Raw genomic sequence first — 21,639 nt, 5'->3', positions numbered from 1 at the left:
TGAACCTGGGAGGCGGAGGTTACAGTGAGTCGAGATCACGCCATTGCACCCCAGCCTGGGCAACAAGAGCAAAACTCTGTCTCAAAAAAAAAAAAAAGAGAGATGTTGGCTTGATGACACCTTTTGTCTATTGTGAATAATGCTGCTACAAACATGGGTCTACAAACGTGTCTTCAAGACCCTACTTTCAGTTCTTTGGGGTATATACTCCTAAGTGGAATTGGTAGATCATATGGTAATTCTGTTTGTAAGTTTTTGAGGAGTTGCCATACTGTTTACTATAGCAGCTATACTATTTTATATTCCAATCAAAAGTGTACAAAGGTTCCAATTTCTCCACGTCTTCATGAATGCTTTTTATATTGTGCGGTGTTTTCTTTTGATAGTAGCCATCCTAATGGGTATGAAGTGGTATCTATCTCATGGTGATTCTGATTTGCATTTCCATAATTAGTGATATTGAGCGTATTTTTATGTGCATATTAACCATTTGTATATCTTTTACTTTTTGCTTGTTTCTTTTCTCTTCAGACAGGGTCTCATTCTGCTGCCCAAGCTATAGTGCAGTGGTGCAATCTTGGCTCATGGCAACATTTATCTCCTAGGCGATCTTCTCACCTCAACCTCCCGAGTGTCTGGGACTACAGGTACATGCCACTATGCTTGGTTAATTTTTGTATTTTTTGTAGAGACAGGGTTTTGCCATGTAGTCCAGACTGGTCTCTAACTCCTGGGCTCAAGCAATCCACCCACCTCAGCCTCCCAAAGTGCTGAGATTACAGACATGAACCACCATACCAGGCCTTCGTTCGTGTATCTTCTTTGGAGAAACATCTGTACAAGTCTTTCGCTCATTTTTGAGTCAGGATGTTTGTTTCTTTTGTTGAGTTGTTAGAGTTTTTTATATATTCCAAATATTAATCCCTTATATAAGGGGTTATATAACCCTATATTGTGACCCAATTATGTATTTGTATATATTTTCCAAGTATTAACTTTATATAAGGAGTTAATATTTGGAAATATATATAAATACAGTAGCTTTTGTCTCGTGGTCTATCTGCTGCCATGTCCTGGCTCCTGAGCCACGTGGATGCTGTAGTCTCCCCAGCCTTGCCCTTATATAAGGTTGATTAACCCCTTATTTAAGGTTAATATTGGGAAAATATATATAAATACATAATTGGGTCATAATATAAATTTGGATTATATGTAAGTATATAATTGGGTCATAATATAAATATGACCCAATATTGTCTTTTTACAATTGGTCTGTTTGAAACAGCATCCAACAAAGTCATACTATATTAGTACATTTGATTGTTATGACCCAAGTCTTATCTAATCTAGAGGAAATTCCTATCCCTAATTTTCTCCCTGGACATTGACTTGTGGCAGGATACAGGTCCATCATCGTGCAGAATCGTAGTTTTGAATTTCAACTTTGCTGCTGCCCTCCAGTTTCCTGCTTTGCCTTTGATAAGTTTAGCAGTAGATTTTCTGTGGGTAACACCCCCTAGGGGCACTGAGGAAGGAGAACTGTGCAGACCCCAGGTATAGTTAGTGCCTGAAGCATAACTCACTGCTTGCTATATCTAGCCTATATATATATATGTATATATATATATAATCATACTTAGTCCCATATAGTCTTTCTATATAATCATATAGGTATGTAGTCAGAGCTGTACTGACACATCTAGTGCTGATTTATATAATCCTTCCATATAACCATATAGCAGTTTGTAGTAGGGGGAATGCCTAGAGCAGTCACAGAACGGAAGCAGTACATGGGAAAACAGCCAGACCAGGACAAGAACCAAAGACCCAGGCGGTGGCGTCCCTGCCTGAAAGGACATACGCTGTATGGCAGGCTTGGAGCAAGAGGCTCTCCTCCTGAAAAAGGAGTTGTAGTGCCTTGCATCCAGTTCCTGTGGAAAGTCGGCCTCAGGCCTGAGATCCTGGAAGTAACCGAGGGAGAAGAGCTCCTCTGGTGTGGCCAGTCATGGAGGCTGTACACCCTGTCAGTCTTTTCTCACTTCTGTGCTAGCTCAAATCATCCTCCCATAAATATCTTAAGAGAGGAGCACAAGTCTGTCAGCTCCCACTGCATTAAGCTTACAGTATCCTTCTATTAGAAATCCTTTGAAGTCTCCAGCCCCCAAATAAGAAGTGTTGCACACGACACCTGTTGCACACAGCCCACCTCCTTGCCTCAGTGGCCTAATGGGGATGGACCCCTTTTCTGTACACGACCCTCTACTACTGCACACGGCACAGCCCCCTACTGCGCATGGCCCACCTCTCTGCCCAGGTGACATAATGGGGTGGCCCCCTTGCTTGTGACTCATGTGATTATGTATGTCCTATTACCAAGCCTGTAGATGATGACCTCACTCACTACCCTGTCCCCTGCTTGTACCTAAGAAATACAGACGCTTCTGGGCATTCGGAGCTCTCACCGATCTCCACTCACAGGTTGCATGGTCCCCCAAGACCAGCTGCTCTTCAGCAGTTCTTCAGTGTCCTGTCTGTTTACTTCCCGGATCCTGCACCTCAGCACAGCATAAGGGACACCCCACGACCCTATGGGCCCAAGAGCCCTACAATTTTCCTTATTGAAAAAGGAAAGTTTCTCTTTTAAATGCTCCTAGGGGACTAAAACTGAAAATGAGAAGAGGAAGCTTTATCTACATTTGGGAACCCAGCTAACGGGAAGGCAGACACTGGAGACAGGGAGGTGTGAGGAGTGTCAGGCTCAGATGGGGTGGGGAGAGCACATTTGGGTCAACAGCCTGGCCTGAGAGAAGAGATGCTTATCCCACAAGGGGACCAGCCCAGAACTGTGTCCCTAGCCATGGGTAGCACAGGACAGATCCGGGGGGCACTGCCAGGGCCACAGTGTGGCTCTGTTCCCCAGGGGATGCTGGAGAGAAAGCTTCAGCCTCAGGGGTTCTCTGAGTACACAGGGCCTTCCCAGGAGTCCCTGAGGACACGGGCAAGGCTGGGGAGACTACAGCATCCAGGTGGCTCAGGAGCCAGGACACAGCAGCAGATAGACCACTGAGACAAAAGCTACTGTCACTGACAATGTCTGAGCACTCTAAAATGTCACTAGAGTTTCTCTCTGGGATTATTATGGGTGAGTTTTTTTCTTTGTATTTTCCAAATTTTCTTGAACAGTGAAAAAGCAATACATTTTCTTTAAAAATAGATCAGTACCTTTAAAATTAACATAGATATGCCCAAAGATCATTAGGAATGAGCACAAATGCTCAGTGGCTGGATTGCGGGGTCCTCCAGACTCTGTCTGGAGCCTGGATCAACCCCTACTCAAAGACTAGGCCAGGACCCAGGAGCATGGCACAACCCAGAACACATCTAACATGGCCGGAGGAGGGCAGTCTCCTGAATGTCTGTAGCTGAGGTCAGTATTCCTGGTTCTGCGTGCAGCGCTGCTGAGGACTGAACCAATGAGGAGGTGGCCAGCTTTCAGGAAGCCCCTGCCAAATACACTGTAGCCCATCCAGTAGACCAGATTCTCTTACCCACATTACTGTTTCCAGACCTCTTCCACTTACACACACAAACGTTCCCAAGGTTGAATATTCTTTATTATAAACCAGGATATAGGAAGAATAGCAAATACAGGCTTTTCTCAGATATCTTTGAAATTATTAAAATGCATACAAAACATGTAGAAGATACTTCTAGAGATCAGTTTAAAATGCCCAATATTAAAGGTGGACAGGTGCACGGCAGCTAGATGCTTCAACAAGATCATGCAGAGGGGCCTCCAGTCCCTCCCAAGATCCTGAGAAAAGGCACCTTACTCCAGCCTGGCTGGAAGTGGAGCAGAGATGCATTTTCTATTTGATTTAGGGTCCTAAGGTCTGACGCCTTCTCCCCAAAGGAGAGTTTGTGGGTAATGTACAAATCACTCTGGGGGGTTGAGAGAGAGAGAGAGGACAGCTGTGTCTGTTGTTTATTATTCTGTGAGTTTAAGCATCTCTTCTCTCTCTGTGCTTCATTAAAGGTATAAATACTGGTACACCGGGTCCTTTCCAGAGTTTGGTCTCACTGAGTAGGGACATAAGTTTCTCTTATGGAATATAAGAGTGCCCCATTTTTGTTCAGGGACATGGTTAGGCTCCATCAATGGTGGGACTTTTCCAACTAGCTGTTCCTGGGACCTGTACCCAGAGAAACGTGTGTGTACAGGTAGGTGCCTGTGTGTGTGAGAGTATGTATCTGTACATACATGCGTGTGTCTGTGTGTGAGTTTGTATGTGCCCATGTACCCACAAGCTTTGGGGCAAGCAGTCTTGTATGATCGCTGTTTGTAAACAAACAACTCTGTAAGGCAATCGAGGTACGAAGTTGGTGGGAAAGCTCTCTGTGGGTGGTGCAGTGGGGAAGGCTCCCTGCTCACATTGTTACAGTGACTCATCCCCAGAACTCATACTTGATGGATATGCCAGAGGCCAGGATCCCTTCTCATGCCAGGTGTAGCTGAGGGCATGACCACAGGCATCTTGCCAGGTAGAAAAGAAAAGCAGCTCGGGCTGCTCAGGCCAGTCTCTTGAGGACTTGCCACGGCTGAAAGTTGGGCAGAAGCTGGGACGTGTCAAAGATGCAGATGAGAGGTGGACTCATTAGGAAATAAGCTTCAAGGTGGGATCCCTTTGTGCTGGGCCAACCTGCTTCCCCACCTGCCCTGTGAGGAAGGAGGAAGTGGAACGGGAGGCGAGCAAAGAGGCACTGAAGCATCAGTAGGCATCATTATGGAAGCAGCTGCCCCAGCAGTGTCATGGTCCCAGCAGTGGCCAGCAGGTAGTCCAGCAGCAGCCAGCTCTCCCGCAGCCAAGATTGGTCACCCCCAGGAGATCCAGAGCTATGCTTCACCATTTCCTACAGGGATTCAAACACAGCTACTCTCTGTTCTCCCCATCCTACTGTTCAGGTGGGGAAACTAAGACTGAAGGTATATGAATAGCTCAGAGCTGGCTCTGCTAGTCCCAGCTTGTCCTGTTCCATACCATCCTGGCTGGTAAGCCAGCAAGTGGACAAGCCACTCACAGCCACTGGTTCCATGCAGGACATAAAATGTGATGTCCAGATGATGTCCAGCTGTGGCAGATGTGTCTGTGGAGTTGGCATCTCCAGGAATTGAGAGGCAAGTAGAGCACAGATTCCTCCTACAACCGAGGAGGCAGGGCAGAAGTGCATGGACAGGCAGACAGATACACACACACCCAGAGTCACAAAGCAGTCGTCAGGGCAGGGACAGGGCCTTGGCAAGGCGAGTCCAGAACCAAGATTTGGTGCAGGGATTGGTGTAGTCGCAGACAGTGATGAACCTCAGGATGCTGGGGAACTCTTTGTTCATTGCCTTGTACTTGATGGGGATCAGCCGTTTCTGATGGGCACCTGTAAGAAAAGGGGTGCCATGCTGGCATCAGGCCTTTGACCCATGGTGGGACAGGCCCAGTCTTCAACCCAGGGGTTAACAACAGCCATCCCCCATCTAAGCACTCCTGGCACACATTCACTCATACAAAAAGGCACACACATGCACACGAGCTCAGCCGCACAGAGGTCTTCAGGAGTTCTTTCCTACTGCATCCATAGCCCTTGGGGAGGGAAGGCTGACAATCCAGAGGCCCCACCTACTCATTCCTTCATTTTTCTGGCCAGACCAGGGTTGAGCTTACCTGGAGAGAGGCTGAGTGCAAATTTGGTCTGGAAGTCACATTCCTTGCTCTGCAGGTAATCATCAGAGACAACAACCACCATCCGGCGGCACCTAGGGGAGAGTGGGTAGGCTGCAGGTCCTGTGGCAACTTAGTCCAGCATACCGCCTGGGAATAGCTTCAGGAGGGGCCCGCTGTGCCCAGGCTGGACAGTGCACAGCTAGGAGGAGATGCCCAGCATCTGGACCTCTGGGCAGGGCTTCATGCACCCACTCACCCACCCACCCTTGACCTTAGCCAACCTTTTCTCGATGAGCTCACTAGCAATAGACCAGACACAGGTGCCAGGCAGGACATCGCGGTCAGACACACATAACTTCAGTCGATAGTTTGTCTGCTCCAGTTGCCGGATCATCTCCTGCACAAACTGGATGTCGCTGGGGCAATAGCAGATGAAGGCATCGAAACGCTCAGGCATTTGCCCTGGGTGCAGAGCACAGGGTGGTACTCAGAGCTCCATGGGAAGGCTTGGGAGGGGTCCAGCCAAGAGTCCCCTGGCTAGGCAACCCTGGGCCTTACACCCTTCCCAAGATGATACTCCTCAGAGAAAGTGCCCTTCCCAGGAGAGGAAAGATTACTGCAATCTCCACCTCTCAGCTTCAAGCGATTCTCCTGCCTCAGCCTCCCTAATGGCTGAGATTAGAGGTGTGAGCCACTACACCCAGCTAATTTTTATATTTTTGGTAGAGATGGGGTTTCGCCATGTTGCCCAGGTTGGTCTTGAACGCCCAACCTCAGATGATCCACCCACCTTGGCCTCCCAAAGTGTTGGGATTACAGGCATGAGCCACCACACCCGTGAAGATGGGTATCATTTCATGAGAGTCTCACAGCAACCCAGAGGTAGGACTATTATCTCCATTTCTGAGGCGAGGAAACTGAGACTTAGAAAGATTAAGTGACTCGCCCAAGGTCCCACAGCCCATCTGCTTCCAACACTCATGCTCTTAATACCACACTGTCCTATTCCACCTGTCCCATGGGAACAGTATTGGACCCTTACCCAGGGGGTCGTCAAGTGTGGTGATGCCTGCCAGCTCTGCTGTCCGTGGGACACTGCTGTCGACAGAGGCCACCTGTAAGGGCTTCTCAGCCTCCTCCTGCTGCTGCTTCAAGATATACTTCTGGCAATCCTCCTCTGTGGGGAAGAGACGGGGTATGGCAGCCTCCCCTGGAGTGCCCACCTCTCTATCCACAGTCAGGATCCCGCCCTTGCCCACCTCCTATGGCAGGGTTCTTCTATAGGACTTACCCAGCCCACTGGTGCCATCAGCAGCTCAACAGCTCTGAGAAGTTGAGCTCCCACTGGCACTAACAGACCCAAAGGGATGTCAGTGGTGTTTTGTCTTTCTGGAAGGCCATCAAGGTCAGGTTTGTATCTCTGTCCCTTCCTAGGGATCCTAAGAAAGGTACCAAGATAGGTCTGCTTCTTCTGGGATCCAGGGCACATGTGAGCAAGGAGCTAAGCATGCCAGAAAGGCTCGGGAGACTGACCCACTGGCTGTGGTGCAGTGAGGGCAGTAATTCCAACCCAGCAAGGTATGCCTGCCTGTGGGCGGCTGTACCCAATGCCTATGCGTGTATATTATGTAAGTGCCAGTGAGTAACAGGAAGGGCTGCACTTCACCAGGACTTGAGGTTTCTAAGACAGTCCACTGTCAGTCCCCCGCCTGTTCTGTTGCTCTACTTGAAACAGCCCAGACGCCCCCACAGAAGCCTGATTCTGACTCCTGGCCCCACCTGAAAGCCTCTCCCTAAGCTGCTTCCTTCCCATCTCCGCCTCTCCGGACTTTTCTCCAGTCCAGTCCCTAGCAGGTCCCGGTTATTGAGAAGGAACTGCACTCGCATAGTTCTCCCTCTGCAGGCTTCTCCAGGTCCCCGAGCGGGGAAACGGGGTCTCTTCAGGGGAGATAGGATGCTGAGGCCGAAAAGTCAGCCTCCTCAGCCCCCAGGTATGAGGCCAGGAAGGGGACGTCCTCACCAATGCTGGGTCCCAGCTCCAGCAGCACATCGTCGCGGCCCAGCTTGGTGAGCAGCTCCAGCAGTCGGCCTACCGAGGCACCGGGGCGTCCCTGCCAGGCGTCCAGCAGCCTGCCCGTGGGGTCGGCGTGCGACTCCAGCTGCCGGATCTCCAAGTACTCAAAGTCCATCTCCTCCGCCAGCACAGTCCAGTCGGCCGCCACCTGCGTCCGCACGTTCAAGAACAGCGACAGGCGGCGCCGCACTCGCATGTTGAGAGCAGCCAGGGGCAGGGAGGATGTGGAGGAGACCGGGGTCACAGACCCCGCGCCGGGACCTTCTGCAGCCATGGCGGGCTGTCCTGGAGCCTCGGCGCCGACAGGGTCGCGTTGTCTGCCAGCGCTTCCTCTTTCTCCTACGGCTCCCGCCCCGCCCCGCGGGCTTTCGCTTTCCGAGAAGCGCCGCCCTGCCCTGCAATCTGGAGCCTCACGCAAAAGTGCGGAGGCGGGGGCGTCCACTTCCACCCTCGCGGTCTCGGGTGGGGGGAGGAAGGGGGGAGGTGGGAAGTCGGAATCTGCCTTTTGAGAGCCGGAGAGGTCCGCGGCGCCGCCTCGAGGTGCTGATAGTAGGTAGGCGGCGGAGTGAGGTCGACCTTGCGGGGGTTGTAGGAAACCGGCCTTGCTCTTTGGGATCTGGAGTCACAATTCTTCCACTGGGGTTCTGAGGGGTTCATACGGTCCTGCCCTCGAGGATGGCGAGGAGGAGACGAGTGGGAAAGCACCAGCTGTCTCTGGGGAACACGTAATCCTGCCGGTAGGGGTAGGGAGAGACCCCTGCTGTGCACCCCAGGGGGAGTGGGAAAGGGACATTTCTGGAGCCCGAGGCAACCTCGAAACGGTTGGGGGCGTCGTGACGCTAGGCTGGGAACCACATGGCGCCCTGTGCTTTGGTGTCTGTGGGAAGCCCAGCGCTACTCTCCAGGATTTCAGGTAAAGACACGGCCCGGCTACTGGGAGTCAAGGGGGCACGTGACCTTGCGCTTTCGGGTTAAGGTCACAATCCGGACCTGGAGAGCCCCGGTTCATTCATTTACTCATTCGACAAGTATTTATCGATCATCTATTAAGTGCCAAGCGAGTCGCAGGCTCCCCGGATACCTCTTTGCCTTGCGGGAGATCCCAGCCTAGCACGGGAAAATGGGCACTAATAAAATCATTCCAACTGGGTGTCACACTGGTAAAAGTGTGAGATGTTCGTTCTCCAGTTAAAGAGCTTGTCACTCCCCAGCCCCTCTGTGAAATCTCTTCTCCCGGCCAGCCCGAAAGCCCAAATTCCCGGTCTTCTCGAAAGAATGAGAAAGCGCAGCCACGTCGGAGTAGGACTCGGGCGTCTCTGAAGTATTTAGGTCCCCCAGCTTGGGTACGGGGACCGGAGGGATAGCAGAGCCGACCAGGAAGTGGGTAGAGGACTTGGAGGCCCGGCTTCCATCGCCATCCCAAGCAGGAAGCGGTCCTGGCGGTCCCGCCGTCCGTTGGGATGCGGGCAGGGGGCAGGGCTTTGGGGGTCCGGTCTCGGGTTTGGCTACAAAAGCTGGAAAGGCTTCCGGTCTGCTTTTCTGGGCGGGGATTCATAGAGGTCCACCTTCTGGTTGGCTGCGGTAGGCTAAGGTAGGCGGGGCATTGAGTGGAAAGCTCGGCTGGGCGGTGACTGCGGGCCCTCCAATAGAGGGCTCGGTAGGCCGTGGCGGGAGGGGCGGGTCCCCAGGCTGACTCACCTTATGGTTGGCTGAGGCGGAAGGTGGGCGGGACTTCTGTTTGCGCGGCTGTTTAGGCCAAGGAGCCTGAGGTGTGGTTCTGCGCGTGCGCGGGCGGTATAGTCTGTTAACTCCGGCGGTTGGTTCTGTAGAGTGGAGCTGCGCAATGCGGAGGCTGCAGGTAGTGCTGGGCCACCTGGCTGGCCAGCCCGATCCCGGCTGGACGCTGCAGGCGGCGCCTTGCTCGAGCGGCGCCCCGCAGGCCTCGGCCGCGGACGTGGTGGTGGTGCACGGGCGGCGCACCGCCATCTGCCGGGCGGGCCGCGGCGGCTTCAAGGTGAGGCCCGAGGGTCTGGGCGCCCGGTGTGGGAAGACGCCGGCGCGGGCTGGGGTCCCGCTGGTATGTGTGGTTCCCCTGGATGCCGGAGGCAGCTCCGCACCCAGCTGTGGTCGCTTTGTCTCTCTGGAGTGGGCGTGGGGGAGTGGGGGTCACCGCAGCTGCTCCTCCCGCTGCAGGACACCACCCCCGACGAGCTTCTCTCGGCTGTCATGACCGCGGTTCTCCAGGACGTGAATCTGCGTCCGGAACAGCTGGGGGACATCTGTGTCGGTGAGCGCGCCAGCCAGGCCCCGCGCTGGGCCCTCCCCGTTCCGTTTGTCCAGAGCCCTCCGCACCTCCCCACCCCGAGTTTTCACTGGGGGAACCTCCATGGCCTTGACCTTCAGTCCAGCCCTCTGTTCCACCCCTCACCTTGAGATATAGCAACATGACATCGCGAGAGTCTTACCCGGTAGATGCCACCCCTAGGTCGGCAGTCCTCTGGGGTGACGCTCAGAGGAGGACACCTGGGGACATGTGCATTTTCAGAAACTCCCGTGTCACTTTTAAAGGCAGGCAACCTGTCCATCTGTGCTGATTTGGAAAAACTGGGTGCAAGGGCAAGTGAGCGTGGGACGCTCGGGGACAGGAGCTGGTGGAAGACCAGGACAAGCTGTTGTATGGCTGGCTCTCCCTGCTCCAAACCCCGGGGTTCCAGAGCTGCCAAGGGCTAGTGTTCCCGAAGAAAGAACTGGAACGGCTCATCTCTGGTATTCACAGCTATACCTTAGTGCCCAGAACCCCACACCTGGCACTGAATGGAAGTTTGTTGTCCACAGGAAATGTGCTGCAGCCCGGGGCCGGGGCAATCATGGCCCGAATCGCCCAGTTTCTGAGGTACTTTTCTAGTTGTAGCAATGGGTTGGCCATTTTGACACTTTAATGGGCCCAGGGCCCAGGGAACTCGGCCTGCATGTTGGGGAGGATCAGATTGGACGCCAGAATGAGGCAACCAGAGTCCTTGGCTCCCTCCCCTTGTGGACTCGCCTCTCCCCTACTTTGAAGGGAGGGTGAGTCCTCCAGGTGCTGAGCCGGGGTGCACAAGGCCTTTGACACTGGAGCAAAAGTTGTCTGTGGCTTGATTTTTAGCCAAAAGGTTGTTGCTTGCCTTTTGTAAGTGTGGATTCTGTCCTCATTTGTCAGGTGAGTAACCAAGTAAGCATGCTGAAAAGTGACTTTCAGCCTTTTTACTAGTTGAGCTGGGAACTCCAGTCATAACCCACTAGCAGACCCTTTGGGATAGGGCAGAACCGTGGGGAAGAGGGACGCCCAGGAGGAGACCTGGTAAACTTCCCTTTACGCACCTGCAGGGGAAAGAGTGCTTAAATTATTTTCATGCGTAGATTTAAGACCTGCTCAGCTTTGTACTTTCAGGTACATGGAGAAGAATAAATAGGAACATTAGCTAGTGAAGGAACAGGAAAACAAAAACCCTCTAGGAACCGGGAGAGATTTACACTGCCCAGCCTGTAGTTCAAGCCCCCTGCAATCTGGCTCCACACTTACCTTCCAGGTTTGTCTCCCAGCTGCTTACTCACCTTGACTTTTCTTCGTTCAGCTGGCCTGTTGGCCTGCTGTCCTCCCTGATAACGGTCATTCTGTCTCCTTGAAGTGCTAGCCCTACCTCCTCTTTCTACCCTAGCTAAACCTTGCCCAAACATAGTCTTACCATTTTGGCATGACTTATCCAGGCTCTCAGGCTGAAAACGAGAGCCCCTTCCAATCTGGTAGTAGCTAGCCATGTGCTTCCTTGTGATGCGGTTTGCCCTCTTGCCCTATTATTTCAGCCTCTGCTAGTTGATTCATTTTCTGTGTGTTGCTTGGGCATCCTCTAGGGCACAGTGTTATGTGCATCTCAGCATCCCTCAGGTGGTGCCTTGTGCTAAGTAGGTACTTAGTCAACACCTGGTGGGTTGAGTGAAGGAATGGTAACTACCTACTGCGGAGTTAAGGGACCCTGGAGGCGTCACACAGGCTGCATAGCACACTATCCGCCTGAGAGTCTCTGCAGAGCCTGGCCTGGACGCTAGTTCAGAGGTTCCCAGCTCTGGCTGCACACCGCCATCACCAGGGTGCTTCCACTACCTCAGGTTCTGAGTCTGTGGGTCTAAGGAGGTCTGGAAATTTCCCTGGGGCTTTGTGCTGTTGGCCAAGGCAGGTTACATCAGGAGGGGAAGCCCTACTAGCTTCCAGGGCTAAGAGCCTTGGGGAACACACCAGAGCAACAGATGTTAGAACATGTGATGCCTGTCAGAGTTCTCCGTCGAGGTGGGATCAGGTTTTCAGGAGTCCATGGGAACACGCGGGTTTAGCTGTATGATTACTGGTAAGGCTGAGGGTCCCTGGCCTCAGACTTTAGACATTGCTTTTGCTCTGGCGCTCTGTCCCAGCAACAGGACCTTTTCTTTGTTCTTTGGGGGAAACAGAGATACATAGTTTTCATTTCTGAATCTTCAAAGGGAGAAAGAGAAGGATGCCTGTGGCCCAGACAGGCTTCCCTTCCCTTTTGGCTATGCTTGGTCTTTGATTGAAGATACTCATAGGAATGGAGGGGAATGTGCTTATGGGGCCCTGGGGAGCAAGCGCCTGCACAGATGGCGTCTGCCCAGTAGCTGCACACCCTCATTCCATGGATCTGGCCTGGCATGGAGGCAGGGCTGCTGGCCTCCATGTTCCCCTGCCGTTTACATTGCTTGAGGCACAGGACTGCTTTCCATGAGAGGCCGGCATGCAAGAGGGGACTGATTCTACTGTCTCACCTTCTGTTTCAGTGACATCCCAGAGACTGTGCCTCTGTCCTCTGTCAATAGACAGTGCTCATCAGGGCTACAGGCAGTGGCCAGCATAGCTGGTAAGTTGACTGGGTGGGTTCCTTGGTCCTGGGCCTGTGGGTTTGGGTCAGCAAAGTTGCTGTCTGCTGGGCAAGCGATAAGGATTTCTGAGAGGACTCTAACCACAGAAAGAGTGCAGGAATGCCCTACCACTGCCCCAAGCCTTTTCTGAACACTCCTGGTCTTCCGTTTCCGAGGCTAGGGCTGAGTCCCATCTAGAGGCCAGGTGGGGAAGAGGCTCCACTGCTTCCGGAACAGGTAGACTCTGGCAAAGGATGTTTATGAAATGCTTTTGTTGCAGGTGGCATCAGAAATGGGTCTTATGACATTGGCATGGCCTGTGGGTAAGAATTTTTTTCTGCCGGAGCTTATTAACCAACTTGTGACAATAAAACTAATTTTCATCTGAGTTCTCAGAGGCCATGATTGGGGGATTGCCCCGTCCCCTTTAGGCAGCTGGTCGGGAGTGGGTTCTCACAAATGCAGCTTAGGAGTGGCTCCCAACTCTGGCTGCTCAGGAATCACTCACACCTCTCAGCACTAGCAGGGGAGGGCGGTTGGCCTCTAAAAGCTTAAGTTCTTGGAACTCTTTCAGGCTGGAAAATGTGGGAAAGCATTTTGAGAAAATACAGCACTGGGGTCTCCTTTTGTAGCCCTGTGGATTCACGGTGCTGCTGAGAGAGAAGTTGCAGTTTGGGCTCTCGAAAGCCAGGGCCAGCTGCCTACTGTATCACTAGTTTGTTCATTTTACTAGGCTATCTGTCCTCTTGCCTCCCACCCTCATACCAGTGTGGAAACTTCGAGCTGCCTATGGGCTCTGAGGGACATGATCAGTTGGTGGTGCTTTGGTCACCGTCACCTCCTCCTAGACTGTGGCTCCATCATTGGCTGCAGTGAATGGAGCTGCAGAAGTTGTCTTTGGCAATGCCTCCAGGGAAGGGCAGGGCTCTGGGGCCCAGGCTTGGGTGGGCATCTGATGCTGGGAGGGCAGGGGAGTAAGGGCTTTGGCAGGCTGGGGGAGGCGAACAGCCCCAGGGTTCTGACATGCCCCCGCTGCCTTTCACATCCTCTTTGTAGTATTTCTTGAGAGGAAGCATTGCTGGCCCCTGTCCCAGGGCCGTGGCATCTGGCACCGAGTTGTACTGACTGATGTCTGCAGCTGTAAATAAAGCCAAAGACCACTCCAAAAGGACTTTGGCTGGGCAAGGGCCACTGCCCTTTGATTTCTCTCTATCTAACCGGGTGAGAGCTGGTGTGGATAACTTGAGAAGGGCGGGAGCCTTTATGAGTATCTTAGAGGGTATCTGATTCCCAAGCAGGTCAAGGACTGTGGTACTAGGATATTAAGATCTGGGCCAGGCCTGACACCCACATCCCAGGCGGATTGTTCCCCATAGGCTTTCATCAGCAAGTATATAGCACAGGGCATTCTAGCTGGAAGTGGGCTCTGGGGCCAGACTACCTAAATGTGGATCCAGGCTGGGTGACCATGGACAAGTTATACAGTCTCTAGACTTCGGTCTGCTGGTCTATAAAATGGGGATACCTAGCTTAGCTCTGTTGAAGTTGATGAGAAGATTATGGAGTAATAGCAGCAGCTTACACGACGGAGTATTTGTCATGTGACTGACAGTGACGCACTCTAATATCTGAAGAGTTCAGAATAGTGCTGGCATGTGAAAAGCACTCAGCCAAGGTTATCTGTTGTCATCCTTGAGGCATGAGGGTCCCCCATCTCCTCAAAGCCCTTTTGGACCACACTACAGCACCTCCTTCCTCTCAGCTCGAAGCACTTCCTTATCTATGTAGGTCTGATCACCCTTTGAGCTCAGCTTTGTGATTACTTTTAAATTGTCTCTTCTCCCCTCTGAATTCCTGGACTCTGAGGGTAGGCCTGGGCTGGTGGATGTGTTTCCTCTTCTGTGGCTGACACCGGAAGGCGTTGCTCTGGACTTGCCAGTTGGCTGACAGAGCAGTTGTATAGGGAGGCACGGCCCTGCCCCAGGAGTGTTACTGTGCAGCGCTCTGTGCTGGGGTTGGGGGTGAAGTGGAGACAGGGCTCAGCAGTGCTATACTCGCAGCTGAGCCCTGCCTGTGGCTCCCAGAGGCCCACTGGACTTCCCAGGGCTCCCTGGCTATTTCCTCCACTTGCCAAGTGTACAGCTATTCCTGAAGGAGTCCTGCTAGGGCCCAGTTCACCTTACCTTCTCCTCCTCTTCCTCCTCCCCAGGGTGGAGTCCATGTCCCTGGCTGACAGAGGGAACCCTGGAAATATTACTTCGCGCTTGATGGAGAAGGAGAAGGCCAGAGATTGCCTGATTCCTATGGGGTGAGCGCTCCCATAGCTCTGTGTGCTGTGCCCTCTGCCTGGAGCAGGGGGCGGAAGAACTTTATCGTCTTTGTGGCTGGCGGTGCCCAGCCTTGGCCTCCTTCCTTTGGACATAGTCTGCTCTGCAGGGACTTGGGGATGAGAGTTGAAGCCGCCCTTGACCTCCCTTTCCTGAGGACCCCAGGTTCTCTTCTGTGCCCGAGTTTCCAAACATTGCCCATTTTGTCACCACACCGAGGTGCTCAGTCATAGGAAGGACAATGGTAGCGCCACTCCAAAGCCTTGGGGGCCTAGGAAGTTGAGAAGGCAGGGGGAGGCTTTTGATGACTGAACATGCCGGTGGGGGAGCCGGGCCCTGTCAGGTGCAAAATGAAAAGTATGTGGCATTTGTATGGAACAACTTAGCTTCTCTGGGCCATCCCCAGAGTCTGTGGGCCAGGAGTCCTGGATCCACGAGACAGCTGAGGAGACAGAGGCTTGGAGGGGGCAGTGCCGTGGCTTGTTTCACACACTGTATCTCCAAGGGAGGCCTGTAAAGCCAGAAGGCCAGGCCAGAAGGCCTCGCTGTGGCTCTCGGTTCTCAGGATAAGCATAGACCCCAGCCAGGGTGACCAGAAAGCCCAGGTCTGGCTTTTCTAGAGGAGGTTTGGGAGTCCTCTCCTCCCTATGTTGCATCAGTTTTCCTTGGGGCATAGGAGGAGCTGGCCACGAGTGGCCGGTTACTGCCCCCACCCACACCCTCCCCGCTCCTTGTCTCCCCTGCTCTGAGGCAGCTCACCCAGGGAGCAGACTCTTCTGCAGCTGCCCCCATGCAGGCTGCCTTCTCTCTGGGAGAGGGTCTCTTTGGTGTATGACCTTCTCAGGATCTGGCCAGCATTGCTGACTTTCCTATCTGAGTCTTTATATCCACATCCTGAGTCATCACCACGGCCTGTGACATGGACTGGCCTTTCCGTCCTCTCCTGCCTCCAGCCTTGGGAACCCAGAGTTCCAAGCACAGTTCTGCAGCCTGGTCCATTCCTCTAGGCTGTCAGACCAGTGCCCACACTATTTGCTGTTTGTGTTCTAGAATAACCTCGGAGAATGTGGCTGAGCGGTTTGGCATTTCACGGGAGAAGCAGGATACTTTTGCCCTGGCTTCCCAGCAGAAGTGAGTACTGCTTGGAGAGGACTGTTTAAAGGGCTGGACAGTGAGGTTTTGAGCCCGTCTAAGTGATCTGAAGTGGAGCCCTTCTGTGCTTACAGCTGGGCAGTGAGTGCTTTCCAAGCCTTGGGCCTCCCAGGTTGGGGGTGGGAAGTGGGAAGTGTCAGGGCCACTGTGAGTTGGTAACACTTCCAGGTTCTATTCCAGGTCTGTTCACTCTGACTCTTTGCCCTACTGAGGCCTCAGTTTCCCCATGTGTTCTTTTCTGGCTGTGGTTTGGAGATTGGACATGGTAGCCTGGAGTGTGGGGCCAGCAATGCTAGGGACCCTGGCATCCTAGCTTCTGGACCATGCTGAGTCGTGGCAGCATCCTATGGCAAGAACTGGGGATGATATCAGGGAAACCCCAGGGGCTCAGGCAAGCTAAGATTGGCAGGTTCCGGCTATCCAGCGAGAGGACAGCAAAAGCAGGGGATGGTATCTGGGCCAGGTGGGCTTCTCTGAAGCAGTGATTCTTAGCCGCTTGGGGTCACATAACCATTTGAAAATATGTTGGAAGCCTTGGATTCCTTCCACTGGAGTGTCCCTGGGCACTTATATGCTGCACCTTATTTCAAGGGTCACTCTTAAATACCTTGTGCTTTAAAACTCTTTCAATACAAAAATACATTGTATTTTTATTTAAAGTGACATATACTAAATGTCATCGGACTGGCCTATGACATTTAGTATATGTCACTTTAAATATGTGGAAACTGGGGAATAGATGACTTTGAACTGTTGGGTTTGAACAGAAAAGTTGGCAGAACCCAGCACAAATATTTCTGGGGTTCCACCCTCAGTTTAGCAGAGAGAACGGAACAGGCTTGGTCCCTCTTGGACAAAGGGCTCTAAGTGGGGGCACCCCTCCAAACACCCATCTCCCCTTTGAGGTTGGGACTGGCCACGATCTGGGGGTCTGGGGTTGAGGATGAAGAAGGCCCTGTAAGGTCTTGGCCATGCCCTCAGAGCTCCCCTAAAGTTGAGCATGTCCCCGAATTTAGCAGCCTAAGCTCACGTCTACCCAAATGGATAGGCGTTGAGGGCAGGGAGGAAGGGAACCCCAAGGGAGCCTGAGCCTGGCTGTTCATGGTGCTGGCAGGGCAGCAAGAGCCCAGAGCAAGGGCTGTTTCCAAGCTGAGATTGTGCCTGTGACCACCATGGTCCATGATGACAAGGGTACCAAGAGGAGCATCACTGTGACCCAGGATGAGGGCATCCGCCCCAGCACCACCATGGAGGGGCTGGCCAAACTGAAGCCTGCCTTCAAGAAGGACGGTTCTACCACAGCTGGTGAGACTGGTCTGGGGTGGGGTGTGAGGAAGGAGGCCATGGCCATGCTGGGTGCTGTACTCTGGGAGCCTGGAATAGACCAGGCCCCTCTGCAGACAGAGTAGATGTGGGAGGGCTGGGATCTCCTCGGCCCCACCCTGATCCCTTACTCCAACAATTTGCCCCTAGGAAACTCTAGCCAGGTGAGTGATGGGGCAGCTGCCATCCTGCTGGCCCGGAGGTCCAAGGCAGAAGAGTTGGGCCTTCCCATCCTTGGGGTCCTGAGGTCCTATGCAGTGGTTGGGGTCCCACCTGACATCATGGGCATCGGACCTGCCTATGCCATCCCGGTAGCTTTGCAAAAAGCAGGTAAGGTGGCTCCTTCACATTGCCGTCTGGGTCCCGCCTGGATGCTGCACCTGCCCTGCATGCTGTTGCCAGGGGCATGGGGGTGGTCCTGTGCGTGCTGCAGAATGGAGGTGGGAAGGCTAGTGTCCCATACTCCAAGCCCGTCCTGACCCCACAGCTGGGATTGGCTCACCCTTCTGGAAGAGACACACACCAGGCAGCCTGAAGGCCCATGGATGGGGCAGGCCCAGGGGAGACAGAGTCCTGGTACAGAGCCAGTGTGTCAGGTCAGGTCTTTACCTTGCCTGCAGGGCTGACTGTGAGTGACGTGGACATCTTTGAGATCAACGAGGCCTTTGCAAGCCAGGTGAGCTGTTGTTCTCCATGTTGCCTCGGCCCTGGACAGTCCAGGTGGAGCAAGCGGGCAGGTGGTGCAGGGGAGGGACAAGGCGGCTTCGTTGATGACCTGCCTCCTTCCAGGCTGCCTACTGTGTGGAGAAGCTACGACTCCCGCCTGAGAAGGTGAACCCTCTGGGGGGTGCAGTGGCCTTGGGGCACCCACTGGGCTGCACTGGGGCACGACAGGTCATCACGCTGCTCAACGAGCTGAAGCGCCGTGGGAAGAGGTAAGGCTGGCTCCTGGTGGGGGGTTGTCGGGGGGGATACCCAAGTTGGGGCACCTGCAGGGTAGGGGATAGGGGTAGGTGGGCTTTGAATCATAATCCCAACAGACACAGTCCTGAGCACCATAATCCCAAATGTTGAAATCCAAAAGATCAAAGTCCCTAAGGTCTTGGCTGGTCCAAAGGTAGTGTGTTATCTTGATTGTTCAGTCAGTTACAGATCAAACTCCTTGTTTACTCTAAGAGTACTTCTTTCTTCTACCCTTGACTAGTCAAGGGAAAAAAAAAAAAAAATCCCTAATGACTAAAATCCCCAAAGTCACAATCTCAGAAGATTAAAATCCTGAATGTTGAAATCCTATTGTTGAATTCATGCTATGAATTCTAGGGAAGGGATTAGTACATTTTCCATCGTATGCAGGCATCGCCATTGTGTTACATGGTGTAACTAGTATGATGCAACCATTACCTTGTTATTGCCTTCATTTGGAAATTAAGTATGGTTTAAGGAGTTGTGAGTGGTGCTAAGTTGACAACTTAACTTTGGGAACACCTAGAAACCTGACCAAGTATTATTTTGAGTGTGTGAGGGTGTTTGTAGAGGAGGTTAGGATGCATTTGAGTGGGCCAGGTGGGGCAGATCCACCCTTAGTGTTGGCAGGCACCATCTAATTGCCTGGGGCCCTGGAGAGAACAAATACAGAGGTGGGACATACTTTTTTTCTGCCTTGGACATCAGAAATTTGATTCCACTAAAGTGCATTATCACACTGACTTTGTAAGCCTTGTGCATGTACATAAAAATGTTGAAACTTCCTCAGTAAATGTAAAAGTGTTCTGTTTGTGTACCTGCATTTGTGAAAGATACAATTTCTCAAGCTCTTGGTTCTTTGGGTGACTGCATATGCAGTGGTGACCCATCACAGGTTTGTCTGCTCGTTGAGACAGTCTCATTCTGTCACCCAGGCTAAAGTGCAGTGGCTCCATCTCGGCTCACTGCAGCCCTTGCTTCCCTGGCTCCAGCAGTCCTCCCACGAGTAGCTGAGACTATAGGTGCGTGCCACTACACCCAGCTCAGTTTTTGTAGAGACAGCATTTCATTATGTTGCCCAAGCTGGTCTCGAATTCCTGGGTTCAAGTGATCCTCCCACCTTAGCCTCCCAAAGTGCTGGGATTACAGGTGTGAGCCACAGAGCCTGGCTCCATCACAGTTTTTGATCAATCTCATCAAACCTGAATACCAGGTTCTCCATCATGGTATTCATATGGCTGCAGTTATAAAGCTGGGTGCGCACGATTACCAGCCATTTACAGAGTTTGCTTTTTAACCTATTTATGAATACGGTTTGTTTATAACTGTTATACTCCTGTGACTATTGTTAGCATACCTGAGTGTTTATGCTTGCTAAAATATGTAATCGTTACCGATTGTATTGTGTAAAGTAGCCTGGGAAGTGTTCTGTTTTTGTTTGTCAAATAAATCCCCTTTAAAAAATGTACATATATGTATATTTTTGACATGGAGTCTCACTCTGGTGTCGAGGCTGGAGTGCAGTGGCGTGATCTTGGCTTACTGCAACCTTCGCCTTTTGGGTTCAAGCAGTTTTCATGCCTCAGCCTCCCAAGTATCTGGGATTACAGGCATCTGCCATCACACCCAGCTAATTTTTGTATTTTTAGTGGAGACAGGGTTTTACCATGTTGGCCATGCTGGTCTTGAACTCCTGACCTCAAGTGATCTGCCCTTCTCAGCCTCCCAAAGTGTTGGGATTACAGTCTTGAGCCACTGCGCCTGGCCTAAAAATGTAAATATCTTTTAAATGAATCTTTTTAAAAAGTTTTTTTCTAAGATGGGGTCTTGCGGTATTGCCCAGGCTGGTCTTGACCTCCTAGGCACGAGTGATCCTCTTGCTACAGCCTGCTGAATAGCTGGGACTACAAGTAGATGCCACTATGCCAGGTTTCCACATTACTTTTTCCAGAATTGTATTTTCAGGATTTCAATCTTTTAAGATTGTAATTTTCAGGATTTTAGACTTTAGGGATTTTGTTCTTTCAGGATTTCAACATTTGGGATTATGATGTTTGGGACTGTGTCTTTTGGGATTATGAGCGGTCCCTAGGGAAGGGAACATGCACACACAGACACCCTGAACTGAGGATGTAGGGGCATGATCTCTGTTTTCCCTGAGGACCAGCCTTAAAAGGGACACTGGCTGCAGTGAGCATCTGCCACTGTGTATGTGCTCAAAGTGGGAGGCCAGGGTACCGCGTGCCAACAGATCTGGTCTGACAGTTTTGCATCCTACTCGTCATGAAGTCCGTCTGGCTCAGCCTGGTCTGGAGATAGCTGGGTGGTGCCTCTGCCCAGCCAGTTCCGTTTTGTTTTCACAGGGCATATGGAGTAGTGTCCATGTGCATCGGGACTGGAATGGGAGCTGCTGCTGTCTTTGAATACCCTGGGAACTGAGTGAAGCCAGGCTGGAGGCGCTGCCCATGCAGTCCTGCTCTAGCAGCAAGGCAGCAGCACTACAGGAGCGAAACCACACGGGAAAACTCAGCCCTGGTGGTGGTGGCGGCGGACAGATCAACTCGTTTGGCAAATGTGAACACGGCTGACATGGTCTAGGAGTGGGTGGGGTGTTGAGCCACCCATCAGACCCTCGTTAGCTGTGCAAGACAAAGGCAGTCTGGATCACCCAGGCCACAAGGCCACGGTTAATTCCCAGGGCAAGGTGAATTCGTGGATGAGAGGCGCAATGGACATAGTAAATGTGCAAGAATTTATCTTAGTGGCTGTGGCTTTTTCCCAAGGGGAATTCCGCCGTACTGGTCCTCGCCGTGCAATGTGTGTGGTGATTCTCAATGCAGTGGTCTCTCCTGTGGTGTGGCTCTGAGCAAACATGAAGGCTTAGGCTGAGACCATTGTGGAAGGGGGTTCTTCTTCCATTCTAGGAGCTGTTCAGAGGGCCTCAAGTCTGTCTTTGTGCTGAAGGTCTGCTCCTAATCCCTGGCAACGTTTATTCTGCAGCTGGGGCCTGGGGCTTAGGGCTGGGGAGGCGTCACGTATCTCTCATCATAAGATCCTTGGCCCCGGAGCCGCAGGGTGCAGGATTTCTCGCCAAGCACACCTTCCACCACCACTGTGGACTCGTACAGCTCACTGTGGCTGTCGGGGGCATGTGGGGGTTGCGGTGAGGAGGGGTCTG

General features: G+C 52.4%; 3 protein-coding genes across 7 annotated transcripts in view; 1 reads left to right on the top strand and 2 right to left on the bottom strand.

Annotated features, from left to right (window-relative positions):
* Nucleotides 1–3,592: 3,592 nt before the first annotated feature.
* Nucleotides 3,593–8,190, bottom strand: MYD88 (MYD88 innate immune signal transduction adaptor). 2 transcript variants are annotated; one of them, XM_074406042.1, is made up of 5 exons: nt 7,735–8,190; nt 6,757–6,891; nt 5,996–6,176; nt 5,715–5,806; nt 3,593–5,430 (listed from the first exon to the last, which is right to left on the bottom strand). In XM_074406042.1, exons 1-5 carry the CDS (start codon nt 8,060–8,062, stop codon nt 5,276–5,278), a joined length of 891 nt encoding a protein of 296 aa, XP_074262143.1. In that variant the 5' UTR covers nt 8,063–8,190; the 3' UTR covers nt 3,593–5,275. The 2 variants fall into 2 exon arrangements, with proteins under 2 accessions (XP_074262143.1, XP_074262144.1); XM_074406043.1 differs by having other exon boundaries at nt 5,319–5,430; nt 6,015–6,176; nt 7,735–8,135.
* Nucleotides 8,191–8,277: 87 nt separating this feature from the next.
* Nucleotides 8,278–21,217, top strand: ACAA1 (acetyl-CoA acyltransferase 1). Of its 2 annotated transcripts, XM_003930900.4 has the most exons (13): nt 8,278–8,341; nt 9,618–9,802; nt 9,982–10,075; nt 10,624–10,681; nt 12,616–12,695; nt 12,977–13,019; nt 14,906–15,004; nt 16,074–16,154; nt 17,290–17,480; nt 17,649–17,828; nt 18,119–18,174; nt 18,288–18,433; nt 20,825–21,217. In XM_003930900.4, the coding sequence occupies exons 2-13, from the start codon at nt 9,632–9,634 to the stop codon at nt 20,898–20,900; spliced, it is 1,275 nt and encodes a 424-aa protein (XP_003930949.3). In that variant the 5' UTR covers nt 8,278–8,341; nt 9,618–9,631; the 3' UTR covers nt 20,901–21,217. The 2 variants fall into 2 exon arrangements, with proteins under 2 accessions (XP_003930949.3, XP_074262142.1); XM_074406041.1 differs by lacking the exon at nt 9,618–9,802 and having other exon boundaries at nt 8,325–8,341.
* DLEC1 (DLEC1 cilia and flagella associated protein) overlaps nt 19,942–21,639 on the bottom strand; it is a 71,454-nt gene continuing 69,756 nt past the window's right edge. For all 3 annotated transcript variants that reach the window (XM_074406030.1, XM_010341498.3, XM_074406031.1), the window contains one exon: nt 19,942–21,599. In XM_074406030.1, the coding sequence (XP_074262131.1) occupies nt 21,476–21,599 (124 nt within the window). In that variant the 3' untranslated portion in view covers nt 19,942–21,475. The remainder of the gene's footprint in view (nt 21,600–21,639) is intronic.

This window comes from Saimiri boliviensis, chromosome 9 (assembly GCF_048565385.1).
Source record: "Saimiri boliviensis isolate mSaiBol1 chromosome 9, mSaiBol1.pri, whole genome shotgun sequence".
In the NCBI taxonomy this organism is placed as follows: domain Eukaryota; kingdom Metazoa; phylum Chordata; class Mammalia; order Primates; family Cebidae; genus Saimiri; species Saimiri boliviensis.
This window is presented reverse-complemented; position numbering and strand designations above follow the sequence as displayed.

Bases quoted from the DNA above. Each gene is read 5' to 3' on its own strand.
- ACAA1 (XM_003930900.4), top strand. From the start codon at position 9,632: ATGCGGAGGCTGCAGGTAGTGCTGGGCCACCTGGCTGGCCAGCCCGAT. The intron at 17,481-17,648 runs GTGAGACTGGTC...ATTTGCCCCTAG, and splicing joins GGACGGTTCTACCACAGCTG to GAAACTCTAGCCAGGTGAGT. The intron at 18,434-20,824 runs GTAAGGCTGGCT...TTGTTTTCACAG, and splicing joins CTGAAGCGCCGTGGGAAGAG to GGCATATGGAGTAGTGTCCA.
- MYD88 (XM_074406042.1), bottom strand. From the start codon at position 8,062: ATGGCTGCAGAAGGTCCCGGCGCGGGGTCTGTGACCCCGGTCTCCTCC. The intron at 6,177-6,756 runs GTAAGGGTCCAA...CTCTGCACCCAG, and splicing joins CACACTTGACGACCCCCTGG to GGCAAATGCCTGAGCGTTTC. The intron at 5,807-5,995 runs GTTGGCTAAGGT...ACTCTCCCCTAG, and splicing joins AGTGAGCTCATCGAGAAAAG to GTGCCGCCGGATGGTGGTTG.